The following is a 21,677-nucleotide window of genomic DNA, read 5'->3' on the forward strand; positions in this document are numbered from 1 at the left end:
AGACTTTCAGCCTGTCCTCTGAGCCCTTTTGTCGTAAGAAATGTCAGAGTCATGATCTAACATTCTGAATTAACCTGTGCAGTAAACGAAATGTCAACAAGCGCCTGGCCCTTCCTGCAGGCTGCCAAGGAGGCTTTGGCACAGCCCGAAGTTTGTTCTGCATCTTTCAGCACCCATGCTTTTACAAAGAACATACACAACCTGAAGGGCTGGCACGCATGGTGATAATGTGGTCATGGCACCCAGGCTTCTCCTCTCCTCCATGTGTGCAGAAAAGCACAGCGGGCACTGTCTCGGGGGCCAGGGGCCATCAACAATGATCAAAATAACTGGATGAAGGCCAGGTCCCCACTTCCCTCTAGTCCGTTGCAGCTCTTACGTGGCAAGCAACAATATTCTGCAGCTGCTTAAAGCCTCTCAGCTCTGACAGTGTGGTTGTGAATTGAGAGCACATGGGGAGGGACCTGGAATCTTGGTAACTATTTCCTATATCTGTTGAGACAGCTTGAGAAAAAGGGTTCTACATTCAGACTGCAGAAAGCCTGTAGCACTCGCTGCATCCTCTGATTTGCCAAATGAAAGCTTTCTCAGGAAAATGTGTGTACTATGCTAGTAAAAGCATAAAAAGCAGTTGACAAGCCTCACTATCTTATATTGGGCAAATCTGGGAATTTATTTGAAGTATTTTTTTAAAAAAATTCATTTTGAAACAATTGTGTATGTTTGGAAAAGATGTAAGAACGTATAAAGCACCTCCGTATAGCCTTCACCCAGATTTTCACCAATGGTTAGCATTCTGCTGCTATGCTTTGTCATTCTAATCTCTCCCTTCCCTCCCTTGCCCCTCCAAATATATACACATGTACATATACATGCACAAATATTACTATCTTTTTATTAACCATTTGAGAGTAAATACAGCTATCATGCTCTTTTACCCCTGAAAACTGAAGTGTGTTTCCTAAGAACAAGGACATTCACTCATATAACCACAGTAGAATTATGAAAAGCAAGAACTTTAACACAAACACAATACTATTACCCAATTTACGGACCTTATTCAAATTTCTCCAGTTGTCTCAATAATGCCCTTTATAGAAAAACTTTTATTATTATTTTTCTAAGGTCCAGGATCCAATCCAGGACCACACACTGCAGTCAGCTTTCTGTTTCTCTAAGTCTCTTTTAGTCTAGAACATTTCCTCAGGCCATCTTTGTTTTGCATGAAAGTGACCATTTTGAAGGGCGCAGGTCCACTATTCTATACACTGTCCCCCAAGCTGGGTTTGCAGCGGCTTCCTTCTGATTAGATTCAGGTCACCCACTGTGAGGTTTGGGGCCCGGGGTGTGTTACACCAGGGGACTCCTGAGTCTGCTCCCATGGTGGGTGATGTTGACGTCCATCACTTGGTGATGGTGGCGATGGATAGCTTTCTCCACTGTCAAGCTGTTATTCTGCCCTTTGTAATTCATGAATAATTTGTGAGGATTCTTTAGGACTTTAGCCGTGCCCTGTTCCTCGTCAGATGCTGTCCTCCGTGCAGGGGCGTTTCACGCGTCTGTTTGTTCCTCCCCCGCAGTGGTGATCATGTGTGCAAGCAGCGACACCATCCGCGGCATCATGCTGGCGGCGCACAGGCACGGGATGACCAGCGGAGACTACGCCTTCTTCAACATCGAGCTCTTCAACAGTTCTTCCTACGGTAACTCTGCCTCCGCTTTCCCCTCCCGCTGCCAGGGTGTCCAAAAGGGATTGTGAGACAGGGCCAATAACTTGAGTCATCTCAGTGGATTTGATTTCCATAGATAGGGTTTTAGAAATTTGTGATTCTGAACACTCCCACTTCTCATAAGTTCTCAAGCTTTTCTCCTCTGAGAACTCAGAGCAAAAAGTTACCACCACCTGTGATGCCAAGGAACTTGGGGAGAACATAGCTCACTCCAGCGCCCCAAAGGATCATAAATCCAGGCCCTGAGGACCCCTCCCCAGTGCATTTCCAACTTTGGGTTGCCACCATGATGGACTGCTGGAATAATTTTAGAGAGATTTGGGCAGAATTTTTAGTAGCATGGAATAGACTCGAACACATCAACATAATAGAATAGAACATGTCAAGGTGTGTCACACATAGCATATGTATGGTTTCATACAACTTTTATTTTAGTAATATGATTACATGTTTGTGTGTATATATTTATGCATGTTACACATGTATTTGTAATGGGCCACAATGTGAAATAAATAAAATAACCATTACTGTAAACTGAGGTAAAAAATTTTGAAAGTTGCTGCTCCCAGCCCCTCCTCCTTCCAGATTACTGTCTCTTAGCTTCTCTTATAAAAAGTTGGGAAGCCACTAACAGTTACAATCGAAAGTATTTAACTCCTTAAAATGGATCTGGGGAAGTTCCCAGGGTTCCTGTGATGGTGGGTGTTCAAGGAAGTCATCAAGATCGCAGGCATAAAACATTTTCCCCAAATGTGGTTAGGGCTCTCTCTGAAGTAAACAGTGTAGGGCTATGGAACATTTTCTCAAGTACTGCACATTGGCAGTTATAGGGGAACTGTAAGTGTGTGTATCACGAACATCATGTTCATGCTGAGCTCCACTTCTCAGTTATTGTGGTCGAGATATAGTTAGATGGGATCTAAACCTTAAAGCATATGCCTCAGTTTCCTGCCCTGATAAGCTCCTGGCTTACTTAAGCAGTAGATCATTGTGCATAAACGTAATGAATCACACTTCTCACGGGAATATAGCAAAGTTGTTGAAGCAAAAGTAACCTCTGCTTCCTGTAGCGAATAAAATTGAAGATTTGAGGCTTGCAGGATAAACACCCAGTTTTCCTCTGCTTGCTCCCATCACTGTCTTTCCCCCTATCTTTACACAAGCAGAGTGGCAGTTTTGCTTCTTGACCCAAGATCAGAATGTAATTACATCATTGGTTACGGTATTGAATTCATTGAGATAGTGGTAGAGACTGGTGAAAAATGAAAAAAATTTATTCTGAGTTTTGCAAGTTGGCTACTGCAAGCATAACATTTTGAGGCAATGCATGTGAATGCATATTATAAGTGAGCAAGTACAAATTAGGTACTGGAATTCCTTTCATCCACGGATAAGCTTGCATTACTTTTCCCTGCTCATTACAATACACAAGTATTGTAGAAAATTTGAGAAACATAGAAAAGCATAGGGAAGAAAATAAGTTACTGAAACTCTGCCATGCAGATAAAGGTACATTGATAATATTTAGATGTCCATCTTGTCTATTTTATTACAAATTATATATTTATGAAAAAAATTTCAATAAAATGATCATACTATCTATAGTATGAATACATAGTATTTTATAATGCTGATATGCCATCTTTCTTAATCAGTCTTTTGTTTTTTAATATTTATGTTGTTTCCAGCTTTTTGCTATAAGAGCAATGCTATGTTGAGTTGCCTTGCCATGTGCATTCATGTGTGCACATACATACACACATATGTATGTGTGTGTAATCTGTAAGACAAGCTTCTAGAAGTAGAATATCTGGGTCAAATGTTATATGCATTTAAATTTTGATAGATATTGCCAAAGTTGTCCTCTAAAGAGGTTTGCCAATTTACATTTTTGCAACAGTGTATGAGATATTTTGTTTTCCTGCATCTCTGTCAACCCTGTATCATCTAACTTTTAAATTATTTTATTTATTTGAATTTCTTTTTATGTCCATAAGCAAAGTTCTGCAGTTTTCTTTATTTGAATTCTGCACCATTCTTGCTGAGTTCATTCTTAGACATTTTATGTTTTTTGGTTGTTATTATGTTCATGATCTTTTCCTATTACATTTTGTAACTGTAGTTGTTATATAGAAAACAAGAATTCCACATATTAAATCCTCTGTTCTAATAGATTTTTTAAAATCACTTTCAAATAATAACAATAGTTATTCCTCCATTTTGATAGTTGAATGTTATATTTATCTTTCTTTTCTTACTGCATTGGCAGTAGCCTCTAGAATAATATTATATAACAATGGTGATACTTAATTTCTAATATCTTGTCAGAAGTAGATGTTAAAATATTCTTTAGTTTATTAAGTGTGGTTTTAAAAATTGGAAGTGAGTGATGAGTGTTATCAAATACATTTTATCTGTACTTTTAATAAATTTCCTAATATTGAGTCATTATAGTATTCTTGGAATTAAGCATAGTTTGTCATGATTTTTTTAGATGTATTGCTGATTTTAAGTTTTTAGTGTTTTATTTACGATTTTTGAATCTATACTCATGAGATTGGACAGTTTTCTTGCCTTTAGGTGGTATTGTCAGATTTTAATATCAGGTTAATAGTAGCTTTATAAAATTAATTGGGACACTTTCCATTGTTTTTATGCTCTAGAGCAGTTTATATACCATAAGAATATTCCTTGAAATATGGAAACAATTCAACTCTCTGTCTGGACCTAACTTCTTTTCAGAGGTAATTTTTGGAAAATTAAAAAAACAAATCTATTTTGAAATAATTTTAGATGTACAGAGAACTTTAAAAAAAAAATAGAGTTCGTGTATACCTTTTACCCAGATTCCTCTAATGTTAACAATTTAAATGCGCATAGTACAATTATCAAAATAAGAAAATTAACATTGGTACAATACTACTAACTAAACTACAGGCTTTATTTGAAATTTACCACCTTTCCTCCTAATGCTCTTTTTCTGTTCCAGGATCCAATCCATTTAGTTGTGTGTCTTCTTAATCTTCTCCAGTCTGTGACAGTTCTTCAACCTTTCCTTGTTATTTATGACCTGACACTTTGGATAAGTCTGTTATTTTGTAGAATGTCTCTCAATTTGGATTTATCTGGTGTTTTCAAATGATAAGTTGAGTTTACACATTTTTGTCAAGAATACTACAAAAGTGGTGCTGTGTCCTTCTCAATGCAAAATATGAGTGCATAAGAAGTCATGTATATGTATATGTATATACATATGTATATGACTTATTATTGGCTTTATGTATATATGACTTATTGTTGGTGATTTTTGGGACAACTTTTTAAAACTTATTTTTCCATTAGTTCAGTTTTTCTGATTCTTGAAAACTGAATTGCATGGAGTTATACAATGTGCTCTGATACAATCTACCAAGTATCCTTGGTTTTTCTTTTTTTTAATTTTTAAAAATTTATTTATTTTATTTTATTTTTTTAAACTTTTTACTTTATATTGGAGTATAGTTGATTAACAATGTTGTGATAATTTCAGGTATACAGCAAAGTGATTCAGTTATACATATACATGTGCCTATTCTTTTTCAAATTCTTTTCCCATTTAGGTTGTTACATAGTATTGAGCAGAGTTCCCTGTGCTATACAGTAGGTCCTTGTTGGTTATACATTTTACTTTTTATTTTTTTATTTTTTTGGTTATACATTTTAAATATAGCGGTGTGTGCATGTCAATCCCAAACTCGCTAACTATCCCTTCCCCCCACCCTTTCTTTCTGGTAACCATAAGTTCGTTCTCTAAGTCTGTGAGTCTGTTTCTGTTTTGTAAATAAGTTCATTTGTATCATTTCTTTTTAGATTCTGCATATAAGCGATATCATATTTTATTTCTCTTTCTCTGTCTGACTTACTTCACTCAGTTTGACAATCTCTAGGTCCATCCATGTTGCCACAAATGGTATTATTTCATCCTTTTTAATGAATGAGTAATATGCCATTGTATATATGTGCCATATCTTCTTTATCCATTCCTCTGTCGATGGACATTTAGGTTGCTTCCATGTCTTGGCTATTGTAAACAGTGCTGCAATGAACATTGGGGTGCATGTATCCTTTCAGACCATGTTTTTCTCTGTATATATGCCCAGGAGTGGGTTAGAGGGATCATATGGTAGTCCTATTTTTAGTTTTTTAAGGAACCTCCATACTGTTCTCCACAGTGGCTGTACCAATTTACATTCCCACCAACGGTGTGGGAGGGTTCCCTTCTCTTCACACCCTCTCCAGCATTTATTGTTTGTAGATTTTTTGATGATAGCTGTTTTGACAGGTGTGAGGTGATATCTCACTGTAGTTTTGATTTGCATTTCTCTATTAGTGATGTTGAACATCTTTTCATGTGCCTCTTGGCCATCTGTATGTCTTCTTTGGAGAAATGTCTATTTAGGTCTTCTGCCCATGTTTTGATTGGGTTGTTTGTTTTGATGATATTAAGCCGCTTGAGCTGTTTGTAAATTTTGGAGACTAATCCGTTGTTGGTCACATCATTTGCAAATATTTTCTCCCAATCTGTGGGTTGTCTTTTTGTTTTATTTATGGTTTCCTTTGCTGTGCAAAAGCTTTTGAGTTAAATTAGGTCCCATTTGTTTATTTTTGTTTTTATTTCCATGACTCTGGGAGACAGATCAAAAAAGACCTTGCTGAAGTTTATGTCAGAGAGTGTTCTGCCTATGTTTTCTCTAAGAGTTTTATAATGTTCAGTCTTACATTTAGGTCTTTAATCCATTTTGAGCTTATTTTTGTGTATGTTGTCAAAGAGTGTTCTAATTTCATTTTTTTTACATGTAGCTGTCCAGTTTTCCCAGCACCATTTATTAAAGAGACTGTCTTTCCCCCTTTGTATAGTCTTGACTCCTTTGTTGTAGATTAATTGACCATAGGAGTATGGGTTTATTTCTGGGCTTTCTATCCTATGCCATTGATCTATATTTCTATTTTTGTGCCAGTACCATACTGTTTTTTTTTTTTTAAACATCTTTATTGAAGTATAATTGCCTTACAATGGTGTGTTAGCTTCTACTTTATAACAAAGTGAATCAGTTATACATATACAATATGTTCCCATTTCTCTTCCCTCTTGCATCTCCCTCCCTCCCACCCTCCCCATCCCACCCCTCTAGGTGGTCACAAAGCACCGAGCTGATCTCCCTGTGCTATGCGGCTGCTTCCCACTAGTTATCTATTTTACATTTGGTAGTGTATATATGTCCATGACACTCTCTTACCCTGTCACATCTCACCCCACCCCCTCCCCATATCCTCAAGTCCATTCTCTAGTAGGTCTGTGTCTTTATTCCCGTCTTGCCACTAGGTTCTTCATGGCCTTTTTTTTTTTTTTTCCTTAGATTCCGTATATATGTGTTAGCATACTGTATTTGTTTTTCTCTTTCTGACTTACTTCACTCTGTATGACAGACTCTAACTCCATCCACCTCATTACAAATACCTCCATTTCATTTCTTTTTATGGCTGAGTAATATTCCATTGTATATATGTGCCACATCTTCTTTATGCATTCATCTGTCGATGGACATTTAGGTTGCTTCCATGTCCTGGCTATTGTAAATAGAGCTGCAATGAACATTTTGGTACATGACTCTTTTTGACCTATGGTTTTCTCAGGGTATATGCCCAGTATTGGGATTGCTGGGTCGTATGGTAGTTCTATTTGTAGTTTTTTCAGGAACCTCCATACTGTTCTCCATAGTGGCTGTATCAATTTACATTCCCACCAACAGTGCAAGAGTGTTCCTTTCCTCCACACCCTCTCCAGCATTTATTGTTTCTAGATTTTTTGATGATGGCCATTCTGACCGGTGTGAGATGATATCTCATTGTAGTTTTGATTTGCATTTCTCTAATGATTAATGATGTTGAGCATTCTTTCATGTGTCTGTAGGCCATCTGTATATCTTCTTTGGAGAAATGTCTATTTAGGTCTTCTGCCCATTTTTGGATTGGGTTGTTGGTTTTTTTGTTATTGAGCTGCATGAGCTGCTTGTAAATCTTGGAGATTAATCCTTTGTCAGTTGCTTCATTTGCATATATTTTCTCCCATTCTGATGGTTGTCTTTTGGTCTTGTTTATGGTTTCCTTTGCTGTGCAAAAGCTTTTAAGTTTCATTAGGTCCCATTTGTTTATTTGTGTTCTTATTTCCATTTCTCTGGGAGCTGGGTCAAAAAGAATCTTGCTGTGATGTATGTCATAGAGTGTTCTGCCTATGTTTTCCTCTAAGAGTTTGATAGTGTCTGCCCTTACACTTAGGTCTTTAATCCATTTTGAGTTTATTTTTGTGCATGGTGTCAGGGAGTGTTCTAATTTCATACTTTTACATGTACCTGTCCAATTTTCCCAGCACCACTTATTGAAGAGGCTGTCTTTTCTCCACTGTATATTCTTGCCTCCTTTATCAAAGATAAGGTGACCATATGTGTGTGGGTTTATCTCTGGGCTTTCTATCCTGTTCCATTGATCTATATTTCTGTTTTTGTGCCAGTACCAAACTGTCTTGATTACTGAAGCTTTGTAATATAGTCTGAAGTCAGGAAGCCTGATTCCCCCAGCTCCATTTTTCGTTCTCAAGATTGCTTTGGCTATTCGGGGTCTTTTGTGTCTCCATACAAATTGTGAAATTTTTTGTTCTAGTTCTGTGAAAAATGCCAGTGGTAGTTTGATAGGGATTGCATTGAATCTGTAGATTGCTTTGGGTAGTAGAGTCATTTTCACAATGTTGATTCTTCCAATCCAGGAACATGGTATATCTCTCCATCTATTTGTATCATCTTTAATTTCTTTCATCAGTGTCTTATAATTTTCTGCATACAGGTCTTTTGTCTCCTTAGGTAGGTTTATTCCTAGATATTTTATTCTTTTTGTTGCAATGGTAAATGGGAGTGTTTTCTTAATTTCACTTTCAGATTTTTCGTCATTAGTGTATAGAAATGCGAGATTTCTGTGCATTTATTTTGTATCCTGCTACTTTACCAAATTCATTGATTAGCTCTAGGAGTTTTCTGGTAGCATCTTTAGGATTCTCTATGTATAGTATCATGTCATCTGCAAATAGTGACAGCTTTACTTCTTCTTTTCCGATTTGGATTCCTTTTATTTCTTTGTCTTCTCTGATTGCTGTGGCTAACACTTCCAAAACTATGTTGAATAATAGTGGTGAGAGTGGGCAACCTTGTCTTGTTCCTGATCTTAGTGGAAATGGTTTCAGTTTTTCACCATTGAGGACAATGTTGGCTGTGGGTTTGTCATATATGGCCTTTATTATGTTGAGGAAAGTTCCCTCTATGCCTACTTTCTGCAGGGCTTTTATCATAAATGGGTGTTGAATTTTGTCGAAAGCTTTCTCTGCATCTATTGAGATGATCATATGGTTTTTCTCCTTCAATTTGTTAATATGGTGTATCACATTGATTGATTTGCATATGTTGAAGAATCCTTGCATTCCTGGGATAAACCCCACTTGATCATGGTGTATGATCCTTTTAATGTGCTGTTGGATTCTGTTTGCTAGTATTTTGTTGAGGATTTTTGCATCTATGTTCATCAGTGATATTGGCCTGTAGTTTTCTTTCTTTGTGACATCTTTGTCTGGTTTTGGTATCAGGGTGATGGTGGCCTCGTAGAATGAGTTTGGGAGTGTTCCTCCCTCTGCAATATTTTGGAAGAGTTTGAGAAGGATAGGTGTTAGCTCGTCTCTAAATGTTTGATAGAATTCACCTGTGAAGCCATCTGGTCCTGGGCTTTTGTTTGTTGGAAGGTTTTTAATCACAGTTTCAATTTCAGTGCTTGTGATTGGTCTGTTCATATTTTCTATTTCTTCCTGGTTCAGTCTCGGCAGTTTGTGCATTTCTAAGAATCTGTCCATTTCTTCCAGGTTGTCCATTTTATTGGCATAGAGTTGCTTGTAGTAATCTCTCATGATCTTTTGTATTTCTGCAGTGTCAGTGGTTACTTCTCCTTTTTCATTTCTAATTCTATTGATCTGAGTCTTCTCCCTTTTTCTCTTGATGAGTCTGGCTAATGGTTTATCAATTTTGTTTATCTTCTCAAAGAACCAGCTTTTAGTTTCATTGATTTTTGCTATTGTTTCCTTCATTTCTTTTTCATTTATTTCTGACCTGATCTTTATAATTTCTTTCCTTCTGCTGGCTTTGGGGTTTTTTTGTTCTTCTTTCTCTAATTGCTTCAGGTGCAAGGTTAGGTTGTTTATTCGAGATGTTTCCTGTTTCTTGAGGTAGGCTTGTATTGCTATAAACTTCCCTCTTAGCACTGCTTTTGCTGCGTCCCATAGGTTTTGGGTCGTCATATCTCCATTGTCATTTGTTTCTAGGTATTTTTTGATTTCCCCTTTGATTTCTTCAGTAATCACTTCGTTATTAAGTAGTGTATTGTGTAGCCTCCATGTGTTTGTATTTTTTACAGATCTTTTCCTGTAATTGATATCTAGTCTCATAGCGTTGTGGTCGGAAAAGATACTTGATACGATTTCAATTTTCTTAAATTTACCAAGGCTTGATTTATGACCCAAGATATGATCTATCCTGGAGAATGTTCCATGAGCACTTGAGAAAAATGTGTATTCCGTTGTTTTTGGGTAGAATGTCCTATAAATATCAATTAAGTCCATCTTGTTTAATGTATCATTTAAAGCTTGTGTTTCCTTATTTATTTTCATTTTGGATGATCTGTCCATTGGTGAAAGTGGGGTGTTAAAGTCCCCTACTATGATTGTGTTGCTGTCGATTTCCCCTTTTATGGCTGTTAGTATTTGCCTTATGTATTGAGGTGCTCCTATGTTGGGTGCATAAATATTTACAATTGTTATAGCTTCCTCTTGGATCGATCCCTTGATCATTATATAGTGTCCTTCTTTGTCTCTTGTAATAGTCTTTATTTTAAAGTCTATTTTGTCTGATATGAGAATTGCTACTCCAGCTTTCTTTTGATTTCCATTTGCATGGAATATCTTTTTCCATCCCCTCACTTTCAGTCTGTATGTGTCTCTTGGTCTGAAGTGGGTCTCTTGTAGACAGCATATATATGGGTCTTGTTTTTGTATCCATTCAGCCAGACTGTGTCTTTTGGTGGGAGCATTTAATCCATTTACATTCAAGGTAATTATCGATATGTATGTTCCTATTCCCATTTTCTTAAATGTTTTGGTTTTGTTATTGTAGGTGTTTTCCTTGTCTTGTGTTTCTTGCCTAGAGAAGTTCCTTTAGCATTTGTTGTAAAGCTGGTTTGGTGGTGCTGAACTCTCTCAACTTTTGCTTGTCTGTAAAGGTTTTAATTTCTCCATCGAATCTGAATGAGATCCTTGCTGGGTAGAGTAATCTTGGTTGTAGGTTTTTCTCCTTCATCACTTTAAGTATATCCTGCCACTCCCTTCTGGCTTGCAGAGTTTCTGCTGAAAGATCAGCTGTTAACCTTATGGGGATTCCCTTGTGTGTTATTTGTTTTTTTTCCCTTGCTGCCTTTAATATGTTTTCCTTATATTTAATTTTTGACAGTTTGATTAATATGTGTCTTGGCGTGTTTCTCCTTGGGTTTATCCTGTATGGGACTCTCTGTGCTTCCAGGACTTGATTAACTATTTCCTTTCCCATATTAGGGAAGTTTTCAACTATAATCTCTTCAAATATTTTCTCAGTCCCTTTCTTTTTCTCTTCTTCTTCTGGGACCCCTATAATTCGAATGTTGGTGCGTTTAATGTTGTCCCAGAGGTCTCTGAGACTGTCCTCAGTTCTTTTCATTCTTTTTTCTTTATCCTGCTCTGTAGTAGTTATTTCCACCATTTTATCTTCCGGGTCACTTATCCTTTCTTCTGCCTCAGTTATTCTGCTATTGATCCCATCTAGAGTATTTTTAATTTCATTTATTGTGTTTTTCATCATTGCTTGGTTCCTCTTTAGTTCTTCTATGTCCTTGTTAAATGTTTCTTGCATTTTGTCTATTCTATTTCCAAGATTTTGGATCATCCTTACTATCATTATTCTGAATTCTTTTTCAGGTAGACTACCTATTTCCTCTTCATTTGTTAAGTCTGGTGTGTTTTGACCCTGCTCCTTCATCTGCTGTGTGTTTTTCTGTCGTCTCATTTTGCTTATCTTACTGTGTTTGGGGTCTCCTTTTCACAGACTGCAGGTTTGTAGTTCCCGTTGTTTTTGGTATCTGTCCCCAGTGGCTAAGGTTGGTTCAGTGGGTTGTGTAGGCTTCCTGGTGTAGGGAACTAGTGCCTGAGCTCTGGTGGATGAGGCTGGATCTTGTCTTTCTGGTGGGCACATCCACGTCTGGTGGTGTATTTTGGGGTGTCTGTGGCCTTATTATGATTTTAGGCAGCCTCTCTGCTAATGGATAGGGCTGTGTTCCTGTCTTGCTAGTTGTTTGGCATAGGGTGTTCAGCACTGTAGCTTGCTGGTCATTGAGTGATGCTGGGTCTTGATGTTGAGATGGAGATCTCTGAGAGATTTTTACCGTTTGGTATTACGTGGAGCTGGGAGGTCTCTTGTGGACCAGTGTCCTGAAGTTGGCTCTCCCACCTCAGAGGCACGGCCCTGATGCCTGGCTGGAGCACCAAGAGCCTTTCGTCCACACGGCTCAGAGTAAAAGGGAGAAAAAATAGAAAGAAAGAAAGAAAGAAAGAGGCTATAATATAGTGAAGTAAAATAAAGCTATTGTAAAGCAAAGCTATACAGACAAAATCTCACCCAGAAGCATATACATATACACTCACAAAAAAAAAGGAACAGGGGAAAAATTAATATATCCTGCTCCCAAAGTCCACCTCCTGAATTTGGGATGATTCGTTGTCTATTCAGGTATTCAACAGATGCAGGCACATCAAGTTGTTTGTGGAGTTTTAATCCGCTACTTCTGAGGCTGCTGGGAGAGATTTCCCCTTCTCTTCCCTGTTCACACAGCTCCTGGGGTTCAGCTTTGGATTTGGACCCGCCTCTGCGTGTAGGTCGCCTGAGGGCGTCTATTCCCCGCCCAGACAGAACGGGGTTAAAGGAGCAGCTGCTTCGGGGGCGCTGGCTCACTCAGGCCGCGGGGAGGGAGGGGTACGGAGGAGGCGGGGCGAGCCTGCGGCAGCAGAGGCCGGCGTGACGTTGCACCAGCCTGAGGCGCGCAGTGCGTTCTCCCGGGGAATTTGTCCGGGGATCACGGGACCCTGGCAGTGGCGGGCTGCACCGGCTCCCGGGAGGGGTGGTGTGGAGAGTGACCTGTGCTCACACACAGGCTTTTTGGAGGCGGCAGCAGCAGCCCCAGCGTCTCACGCCCGTCTCTGGGGTCCGCGCTGATCGCCGCGGCTCGCGCCCTTCTCTGGAGTTCGTTTAGGCGGCGCTCTGAATCCCCTCTCCTTGCGCGCAGCGAAACATAGAGGCAAGAAAAAGTCTCTTGCCTCTTCGGCAGCTGCAGACCTTTTCCCGGTCTCCCTCCCAGCCAGCTGTGGTGCGCTAACCCCTTCAGGCTGTGTTCACGCCGCCAATCCCAGTCCTCTCCCTGCGATCTGACCGAAGCCCGAGCCTCAGCTCCCAGCCCCGCCTGCCCTGGCGGGGGAGCAGACAAGCCTCTCGGGCTGGTGAGCGCTGCTCGGCGCCGGGCCTCTGTGCGGGAGTCTCTCCGCTTTTTCCTCTGCGCCCCTGTTGCTGTGGGATCCGCGCTGTTAGCTGCGGCTCGCGCCCGTCTCTGAAGTTCGTTTAGGCGGCGCTCTGAATCCCCTCTCCTCGCGCACCAGGAAACAAAGAGGGAAGAAAAAGTCTCTTGCCTCTTCAGCAGCTGCAGACTTTTTCTCGGACTCCCTCCCGGCTAGCTGTGGTGCGCTAACCCCTTCAGGCTGTGTTCACGCCGCCAATCCCAGTCCTCTCCCTGCGATCCGACCGAAGCCCGAGCCTCAGCTCCCAGCCCCCGCCCGCCCCGGCGGGGGAGCAGACAAGCCTCTCGGGCTGGTGAGTGCTGGTCGGCACCGCTCCTCCGTGCGGGAGCCTCTCCGCTTTGCCCTCCGCACCCCTGTGGCTGCGCTCTCCTCCGTGGCTCCGAAGCTTCCCCCCTCTGCCACCCTCAGTCTCTGCCCGCGAAGGGGCTTCCTAGTGCGTGGAAATCTTTCCTCCTTCACAGCTCCCTCCCACTGGTGCAGGTGCCGTCCCTATTCTTTTGTCTGTTATTTCTTTTTTCTTTTGCCCTACCCAAGTACGGGGGGAGTTTCTTGCCTTTTTGGAGGTCGGACGTTTTCTGCCAGCGTTCAGTGGGTGTTCTGTAGGAGCAGTTCCACGTGTAGATGTATTTCTACTGTATCTGTGGGAAGGAAGGTGATCTCTGCGTCTTACTCTTCCACCATCTTCTCTCCTCCCCCCACATACTGTTTTAAAAAAAATTTATTTATTTTTGGCTGCATTTGGTCTTTGTTGCTGTGCATGGCTTTCTCTAGTTGTGGTGAGTGGGGGCTACTCTTCGTTGCAGTGTGCAGGTTTCTGATCACGGTGGCTTCTTTTGTTGTGGAGCATGGGCTCTAGGCTCACGGGCTCAGTAGTTGTGACTTGCAGGCTGTAGAGCACAGGCTCAGTAGTTGTGGCACACGGGCTTAGTTGCTCCACAGTATGTGAGATCTTCCTGGACCAGGGCTCAAACCTGTGTCCCCTGTATTGGCAGGCGGATTCTTAACCACTGCGCCACCAGGGAAGCCCAGTACCATACTGTTTTGATGACTATAACTTTGTAATATAGTCTGAAGTCAGGAAGCCTGATTCCTCCAGCTCCGTTTTCTTTCTCAAGATTGCTTTAGCTATTCAGGGTCTTTTGTGTCTCCATAAACATTTTAAGATTTTTTTGTTCTAGTCCTGTGAAAAATGCCATTGGTAATTCGATAGGGATTGCATTGAATCTGCAGATTCCCTTGGGTAGTATCGTCATTTTGACAGTATGGATTCTTCCAATCCAAGAACATGGTATATCTTTCCATCTGTTTGTGTCTTCTTTGATTTCTTTCATCAGCATCTTTTTTTTTTTTTTTAAGATTAGTTATAGCCTATCTTATTTATTTATTTTACTTTTGGCTGTGTTGGGTCTTCGTTTCTGTGCGAGGGCTTTCTCTAGTTGCGGCAAGCGGGGGCCATTCTTCATCGCGATGCGCGGGCCTCTCACTATCGTGGCTTCTCTTGTTGTGGAGCACAGGCTCCAGACGTGCAGGCTCAGTAGTTGTGGCTCACGGGCCCAGCCGCTCCGCGGCATGTGGGATCCTCCCAGACCAGGGCTCAAACCTGTGTCCCCCGCACTGGCAGGCAGACTCTCAACCACTGCGCCACCAGGGAAGCCCTCATCAGCATCTTATAGTTTTCAGAGTACAGGTCTTTTGTCTCCTTAGGTAGGTTTATTCCTAAGTATTTTATTCTTTTTGATGTGATGGTAAGTGGGATTGTTTCTTCAATTTCTCTTTCGGATCTTTTGTTGTTAGTGTATAGGAATGCAACAGATTTCTGTGTACTAATTAACTTTGTAACCTGCAACTTTACCAAATTCATTGATGAGCTCTAGTAGTTTTCTGGTACCATCTTTGGGATTTTCTATGTATAGTATCATGTCATCTGCAAACAGTGACAGTTTAACTTTTCTTTTCCAATTTGTATTCCTTTTATTTCTTTTTCTTCTCTGATTGCCATAGCTAGGACTTCCAAAATTATGTTGAATAAAAGTAGTGAGAGTGGACATCCTTGTCTTGTTCCTGATCTTAGAGGAAATGCTTTCAGCTTTTCTCCATTGAGTATGATATTAGCTGTAGGTTTGTCATATATGGCCTTTATTATGTTGAGGTGTATTCCCTCTGTGCCCGCTTTCTATAGAGTTTTTATCATAAATGGGGCTGGATTTTGTCAAAAGCTTTTTCTGCATCTAATGCGATGATCATATGGTTTTTATTCTTCAATTTGTTGATGTGGTGTATCACACTGATTGATTTGTGGATTTTGAAAAATCCTTGCATCCCTGGGATAAATCCCATTTGATCATGGTATATGATCCTTTTAATGTATTGTTGGATTCAGATTGCTAGTATTTTGTTGAGGATTTTTGCATCTATGTTCATCAGTGATATTGGCCTGTAATTTTCTTTTTTTGGTGACATCTTTGTCTGGTTTTGGTATCAGGGTGATGGTGAGCTCATAGAATGAGTTTAGGAGTTTTCCTTCCTCTGCAATTTTTGGGAACAGTTTCAGAAGGATAAGTATTAGCTCTTCTCTAAATGTTTGATAGAATTCGCCTGTGAAGCCATCAGGTCCTGGGCTTTTGTTTGTTGGGAATTTTTAAATAACAGTTTCAATTTCAGTGCTTGTGACTGGTCTGGTCATATTTCTGTTCTTCCTGGTTCAGTCTTGGGAGATTGTACCTTTCTTAGAATTTGTCCATTTCTTCCATGTTGTCCATTTTATTGGCATACAGTTGCTTATAGTAGTGTCTCATGATCCTTTGTATTTCTGTGGTGTGAGGGTTTTTCTGATTATATCCCCTTTCTTTTCCCTTTTACTGCCTTGTTGCTTAGGCTTTGCTCTCGGCTGTCAGCCTGCCTGAGAGTCTGTGCCATGTACTAGCTCTTGGCAAATTGACATAACCCTGCCCTTCCCCTGCAAGTCTCAGTTTCTTCTAATGATAATAATAGTACTTATCTCATCGCATCAGGATGAGTAATAAATGAGGTGGTGTATATGAGAGACACAGAAAACTTCTTGGAACATGATGAGTGTTTAGTAAATGTTCACTAAATTTACTATTAATTTTAGTTTACTTTGACCATTACATATAGTACTTTAAAAATGATAAGTTAAGTTTGTACGTTTTCTTGTGGTGCAGTTTTATAGCTTGATTTAGGCCATACATTTTTTTGTTACCAAATTAGTCAACTTTTATCTAGTACATCCTAAGGACCTGGGTGCATTAGGAATTATATCTGCCTGCAAATAACCAAGACTTCCAGCTATAGTAATTTAAACAAATGTAGAGGTTTATTCTCTCAACTGTAAGAAGTGCAGAGGTGGGCAGTCTGGGGCAGAATGATGGTTCCATAATGTCATCAGGGATCCAAGCGTCTTCTTGTTTTCTGCTCCCTCAATCCTAGTGAATGGCATCCATCCTCAAGATCATAAGATAATGGCTAGGATTCCAGGGATTGTGTCTTAATTCTAGGCAAGACAGAAGGGGAAAGATGAGAGGCAAAAAGAGATCCTTTTCAGTTGACTCAGTTCTGTTTGAAGGGCTCTCTGGAAGCCCCACTCACTAACTTTCGCTTACGTATCATTTGCTACCCGTGGTTGGGAGGGGGGCCAGGAAATGTGTGCTTTTAGCTGGGCTCACTGCTACCTCACATCAATTCAGGAATCTGTTACTAAGGGAGTAACAGAGAAAATGGATGGGAGAATGGATGTAGGGAGGTTTGCCGCAGACCCTGAAGCACTTTTCCTCTTCAGAGTAGAAGCAGTAAATAGAATCTTATGGCAGGCACAGTGACCTAGACCAAGGTTCTGGTGTCTGTCGCTCATAAAGGGCTCCCTCTGAGATTTTTATACTCTAAGAATCAGATATATGTTCATGAAAAGTTCTCCAACCTCCTCCTCTCCCTGTGCTTCCTCACATCAAAGTCTACACCAGTTCTAGAAAAAGACTCTGTTTTAAATAATACTTGAGATTGGTTTTTTAAGAAAACATATTGATAGCATGTCCATATTTACTGATTATTAGATTGTCTTGGTGAGCACTCAGAAAAATTCTCAGATCTGCCCCAATTATATTGTTACAGGAGTTCTGAATATATTATGAGGGAATTCAAGTGATGGAAAATAAGATTGAAAGGATAGGTTTTAAAAAAATCCAGAGTGAAGATGATATATATTGCGCTGCAGAGTTTTGAATAGCACCTGTTGGCATTTTCATTCACTGGCATTATGTTCTTTGGATGTAAGTTAGGTGGAAAGTCATTTGCGCAATCTTGTCTGGGACTGTAAGGTTATTGTAGAGCTTTCCTGACTTCCTGAGAACACAGAGGCACTCATTAAGGTGAGGATGGGAGTATTCCAGGGCTGGTAATGCACATAAATTACTTGACTCACTAAAAGTAGAAAAATGGCAGAAAAACTGGGGAAGGATTGGATTTATATTTTGCTATTAAAGTGATATATTCATGTTATAGTCAGTTTAGGGTAATGAGAAAAGAGAAGGAATTCTCACACAATCTTTCAACTGTAACAGTTGTTAAACCACGTTTAGACACTTCTTCTTCTGATCTGTCTTCCTCTGTTACTTTTATTTTTAACATTTTTGTCCTCCACTGAATTTGAAGTCTTAAATCTTAGAACACACCAAACTTGGATGAGATGAATGAGCAGCAGACACAACACTGGAGTTTGGAGGCTGGCTTGAATTTGAATCCTGCTTCTATTTATTAACCAAGTGACTTCGGGCATGTTAATCTCCTTGAGCCTCAGTTTCTTATCTGTCAGATGGGTATCAAACTTAAATATTCCTCATAGAGCTTTCATTAGGATTAAAGAATGAAATGCTTCAGGCAAAGCCATTCACAATGGCATCGCTCAGTAAGTGGTGCTGTTATCACTGATGGGAGAATCTGGACCAGCCTAGCTCAAGGCAAGCATGTAACTCCTGGGTATTTGGAGAGGTTGGGGTGAGGCAGGGTGGCCAATGCTTTTGTCTCACTTAATTGGCTTCCAGAGGTCAAGAGCCACGTACTCTGCAGCCAGCCCAGGTGTACTCCAGGCATCACTTCTTGGATGTAGTCTGTGATGTCTCAGCTCGTCATTCAGCGCACATTTACCAAAGGCTTTCTATGTGCTGGGTCCTTGGTAAGTACTGAGAGCTACAGGATGACACAGTTGTCCCAGTACCGCCGGCTCTCACCAGCTCCCTGGCCCCAGGATTGCCAAGCACAGGGCTTGGTGCTGAGCAGTTTTTTTCCTCTTTCACAAATATTCTGTACCCTTCTCACTCTAAATGCAAGCTTGGGGCTCCATGATGTTTAAAACCAAACAAAACAAAGAAAGCAAATTCACTTTCCCTTATTCCTGAAACAACTGCAAGAATCACCTTCTCTGCCCTACTTCTCATTAGCTGACTTCTTTCTCCTCTTCTTAATCCCTTGTTCAGGACCATTGTAAGAGTATGACAACAAGACCCACCACTCCTCTGAGAGTGTTAGGTCACCGCTGACCTTCCCATCACCAAAGCCATCAGCCTTAGTGCAGACCGTGCCTACATGCCTCTAAAGCAGTGCTGTCCAGGGGAACTTTCTATGATGCTGGCTGTGTTCTACTCTGTGTTGCCCAGGACGGGAGCCACTGGCCACATGTGACTATTGCACATTTAAAATGTGGCCAGTGCGAGTGAGAAACTGAAATTTTAATTTTATTTAATCTTGAGTAATTGAAATGTAAGTAGTCACACATGGCGCTAGCGGCTGCTATAGTAGAGCTATATACAGCTCTAGTCCTTGCCATATTGTTTCCGTCCATTTCTTTCTGGAAACCCTGTTTTTCTTAGCTTTGGTGGCACAGCATTCTTCGGGCTTTCTCTTAGCTCTTCTGTCTCCTCTTAGTCCTTTGCCCACTAAAAACAGCGTCCCCAAAGTGTGTGCTCACCCTCTGCCCTCTCCTTCTGGGTACTAAGTATAAGACATATGGACGTGACATCCAGCACTCTCTCTAGCCCTCACTCCTCTTGCTGGCTTCAGACCCCTCTTTCCAACCCCAGCCTGGTGCTGCCACTTGGGTGTTCTGTAGTCAGTCACCTTGGATTGACCATGACCCTAACTGAAATCACTGTCATTTCCATGTCCACCTAACCCCTCCTCCTCCCTCTGGCTTTGCTATTTCGTCTGACAACCATTTGCTTTTCCTCTCTGGCATCACTGGTGACGCGCGTCCCTCTCGGCTGTCGTTCACTCCCTCACTCTTGTAGAGTCTTCAGATTCCTCTCGCACAGCCCTCTGCATTCATTCTCAAGGGCCCTCCCTCTTTTTATGATTATAAAAGCAGTAAATATACTGCTGAAAATTTGCTAAAGTCAAAAAAACAAATAAAAAAAGAAAAGAAAAGAAAAGATGCCTGTAATTCTAACCACCCGGAGAACCATGTTCAATTTTTTGGGGGTGTGACTTCCCACATATAACCTCTGGTAACCCCTTGCCTGGATTACTGTGGCTGTGAACCCTCAGTGTCTCCCCAGCCTAATCCATTGCTATTTCCCAAGGCATGAGTCTGATCATGTCATTCTTCTGTTCCGCTCGTAAATCTCCAGAGGCACCCAGTGTCTGCTGAATTAAACTTGTCCCCACTGATGGGGCATCATGCCAAGCCGACCTCTGCTTTTCCTAGGGTTCAGTGGCCCCGAGAGGTTACTGACACGGTACAATAAGAGACACACACAAAGCAGGAAGTCATAGTATTGGTTATGGTTGTGACTAGATACATATTTAGTTTGGCTTACATTTACTAAGCACTTTTGTTTCCATTCTTCTTTCTCTCTTTTTTTAAAAATTTTTGTTGTTTTTTATTTTCTGGCCATGCCACGTGGCTGTGTGGGATCTTAGTTCCCCGACCAGGGATCAAACCCATGCCCCCTGACCACTGGACCGCCAGGGAAGTCCCGTCATTCTTTTTTCTAGAAAACGAAACTCCAAGATCATTACCTTTTAGATTGTGGTAGACAGATTTATTGTACTGTATTTCACTTCTTTCAAAATGGAAAAAAAAAAAGTTTTTTCCATATTAGTAACTAAGATAGTTGCCGTTTCCAGTTCTATGTGTACTTTCTAATTACACAGCATAATACCCTATAGGGTTATTTCCTTTCTTGTGCCCGGAGGGGACTCTTACCCAAAGCTGAGAAACTCTGATCCTCTCTGCCTAAGAAACACCATTCCTGCTGATTCTTGATACCTCGGGTCAGTTAAAAAAGAATCAATACATATGGATTGCAAACCTAGAAGAAATGGGTTCCTTCATGGGTTGAAGATGGACATTCTTAGAATTTGGGGTCTTGCTGGCTAATGGATTTGGCCCCTTGACAAAAGGCCACGTTGTCCATGACTTGAGCACCCGGAGGGGTTGGCCCTGGCCGATGACAGTGCCACACAGCTCACTTGCCCTCTGAGCAAGCACCGGCATAGCTGTGGCCTCACTGGTGTTTGGGAGGTTTCATAGTGGAGGAGGAGGAGGAGGAGGACTTCATCAAGTTTTGTTCAGTGGCTTGAAATTTAATCTTGTGCTCATTGCGAATGGATCTAGCCCTTAATGAATTCTGTCCTTGTCTCTGTCTTATTTATCTTTTAACAGCTCCCTGGCACATACTAAGCAATTAATAAATGGCTGCTATTATTAGGATTATGATTAAACAGATGCCTCCACAAGCAAATTCTTTGTCTCTGCCTTTTCTCATGTTCCAGACAGAGGTTCCCAGCTGCCCACTGGATGTCATACACATTTGCACCTCTGCCTGTGCTGCAGATTCTGCCAAGCATGCTTTTCCATCCTCTTCTCCTCTTATGAAAATCCTATTCACACATTTAGGGCCAAGCTGATGCCTCTTCCTGGCATGAAACTTCCCTCTTTGGAGCTGGTTACCTCTTCCTCTCTATTCTGCGTGGTTTCCATGTACCACCCCCCGCCCCTCATAGTAAGCTAACTGCTACCCTGTAATGACTTCAGGTGTTTACATGCCCATCTCTAAATCCCTCTCTTGAAGGTGGTGGAGACTGTTCAAAACATTTATGATGCCCACTGTTCCAGCTGTCACAGAAACTTGCACGTAGTTCAGTTAATCCATGTTTGTCTGATTTAAGCTATGATAGAAATTCCAAAACCACCAGCTCTTAACTGAACTTTTTCTGTA

At 40.8% G+C, this 21,677-nt stretch overlaps 1 protein-coding gene across 4 annotated transcripts in view; it reads left to right on the forward strand.

The window, feature by feature from the left end:
* The window catches only part of NPR3 (natriuretic peptide receptor 3), a 75,894-nt gene that overhangs the window by 9,005 nt on the left and 45,212 nt on the right, over positions 1–21,677 (forward strand). For all 4 annotated transcript variants that reach the window (XM_068535207.1, XM_068535206.1, XM_068535205.1 and 1 more), the window contains exon 2: positions 1,581–1,703. In XM_068535207.1, coding sequence (XP_068391308.1) covers positions 1,581–1,703 — 123 coding nt within the window. The remainder of the gene's footprint in view (positions 1–1,580; positions 1,704–21,677) is intronic.

This window comes from Eschrichtius robustus, chromosome 2 (genome assembly GCF_028021215.1).
Source record: "Eschrichtius robustus isolate mEscRob2 chromosome 2, mEscRob2.pri, whole genome shotgun sequence".
NCBI classification, from domain to species: domain Eukaryota; kingdom Metazoa; phylum Chordata; class Mammalia; order Artiodactyla; family Eschrichtiidae; genus Eschrichtius; species Eschrichtius robustus.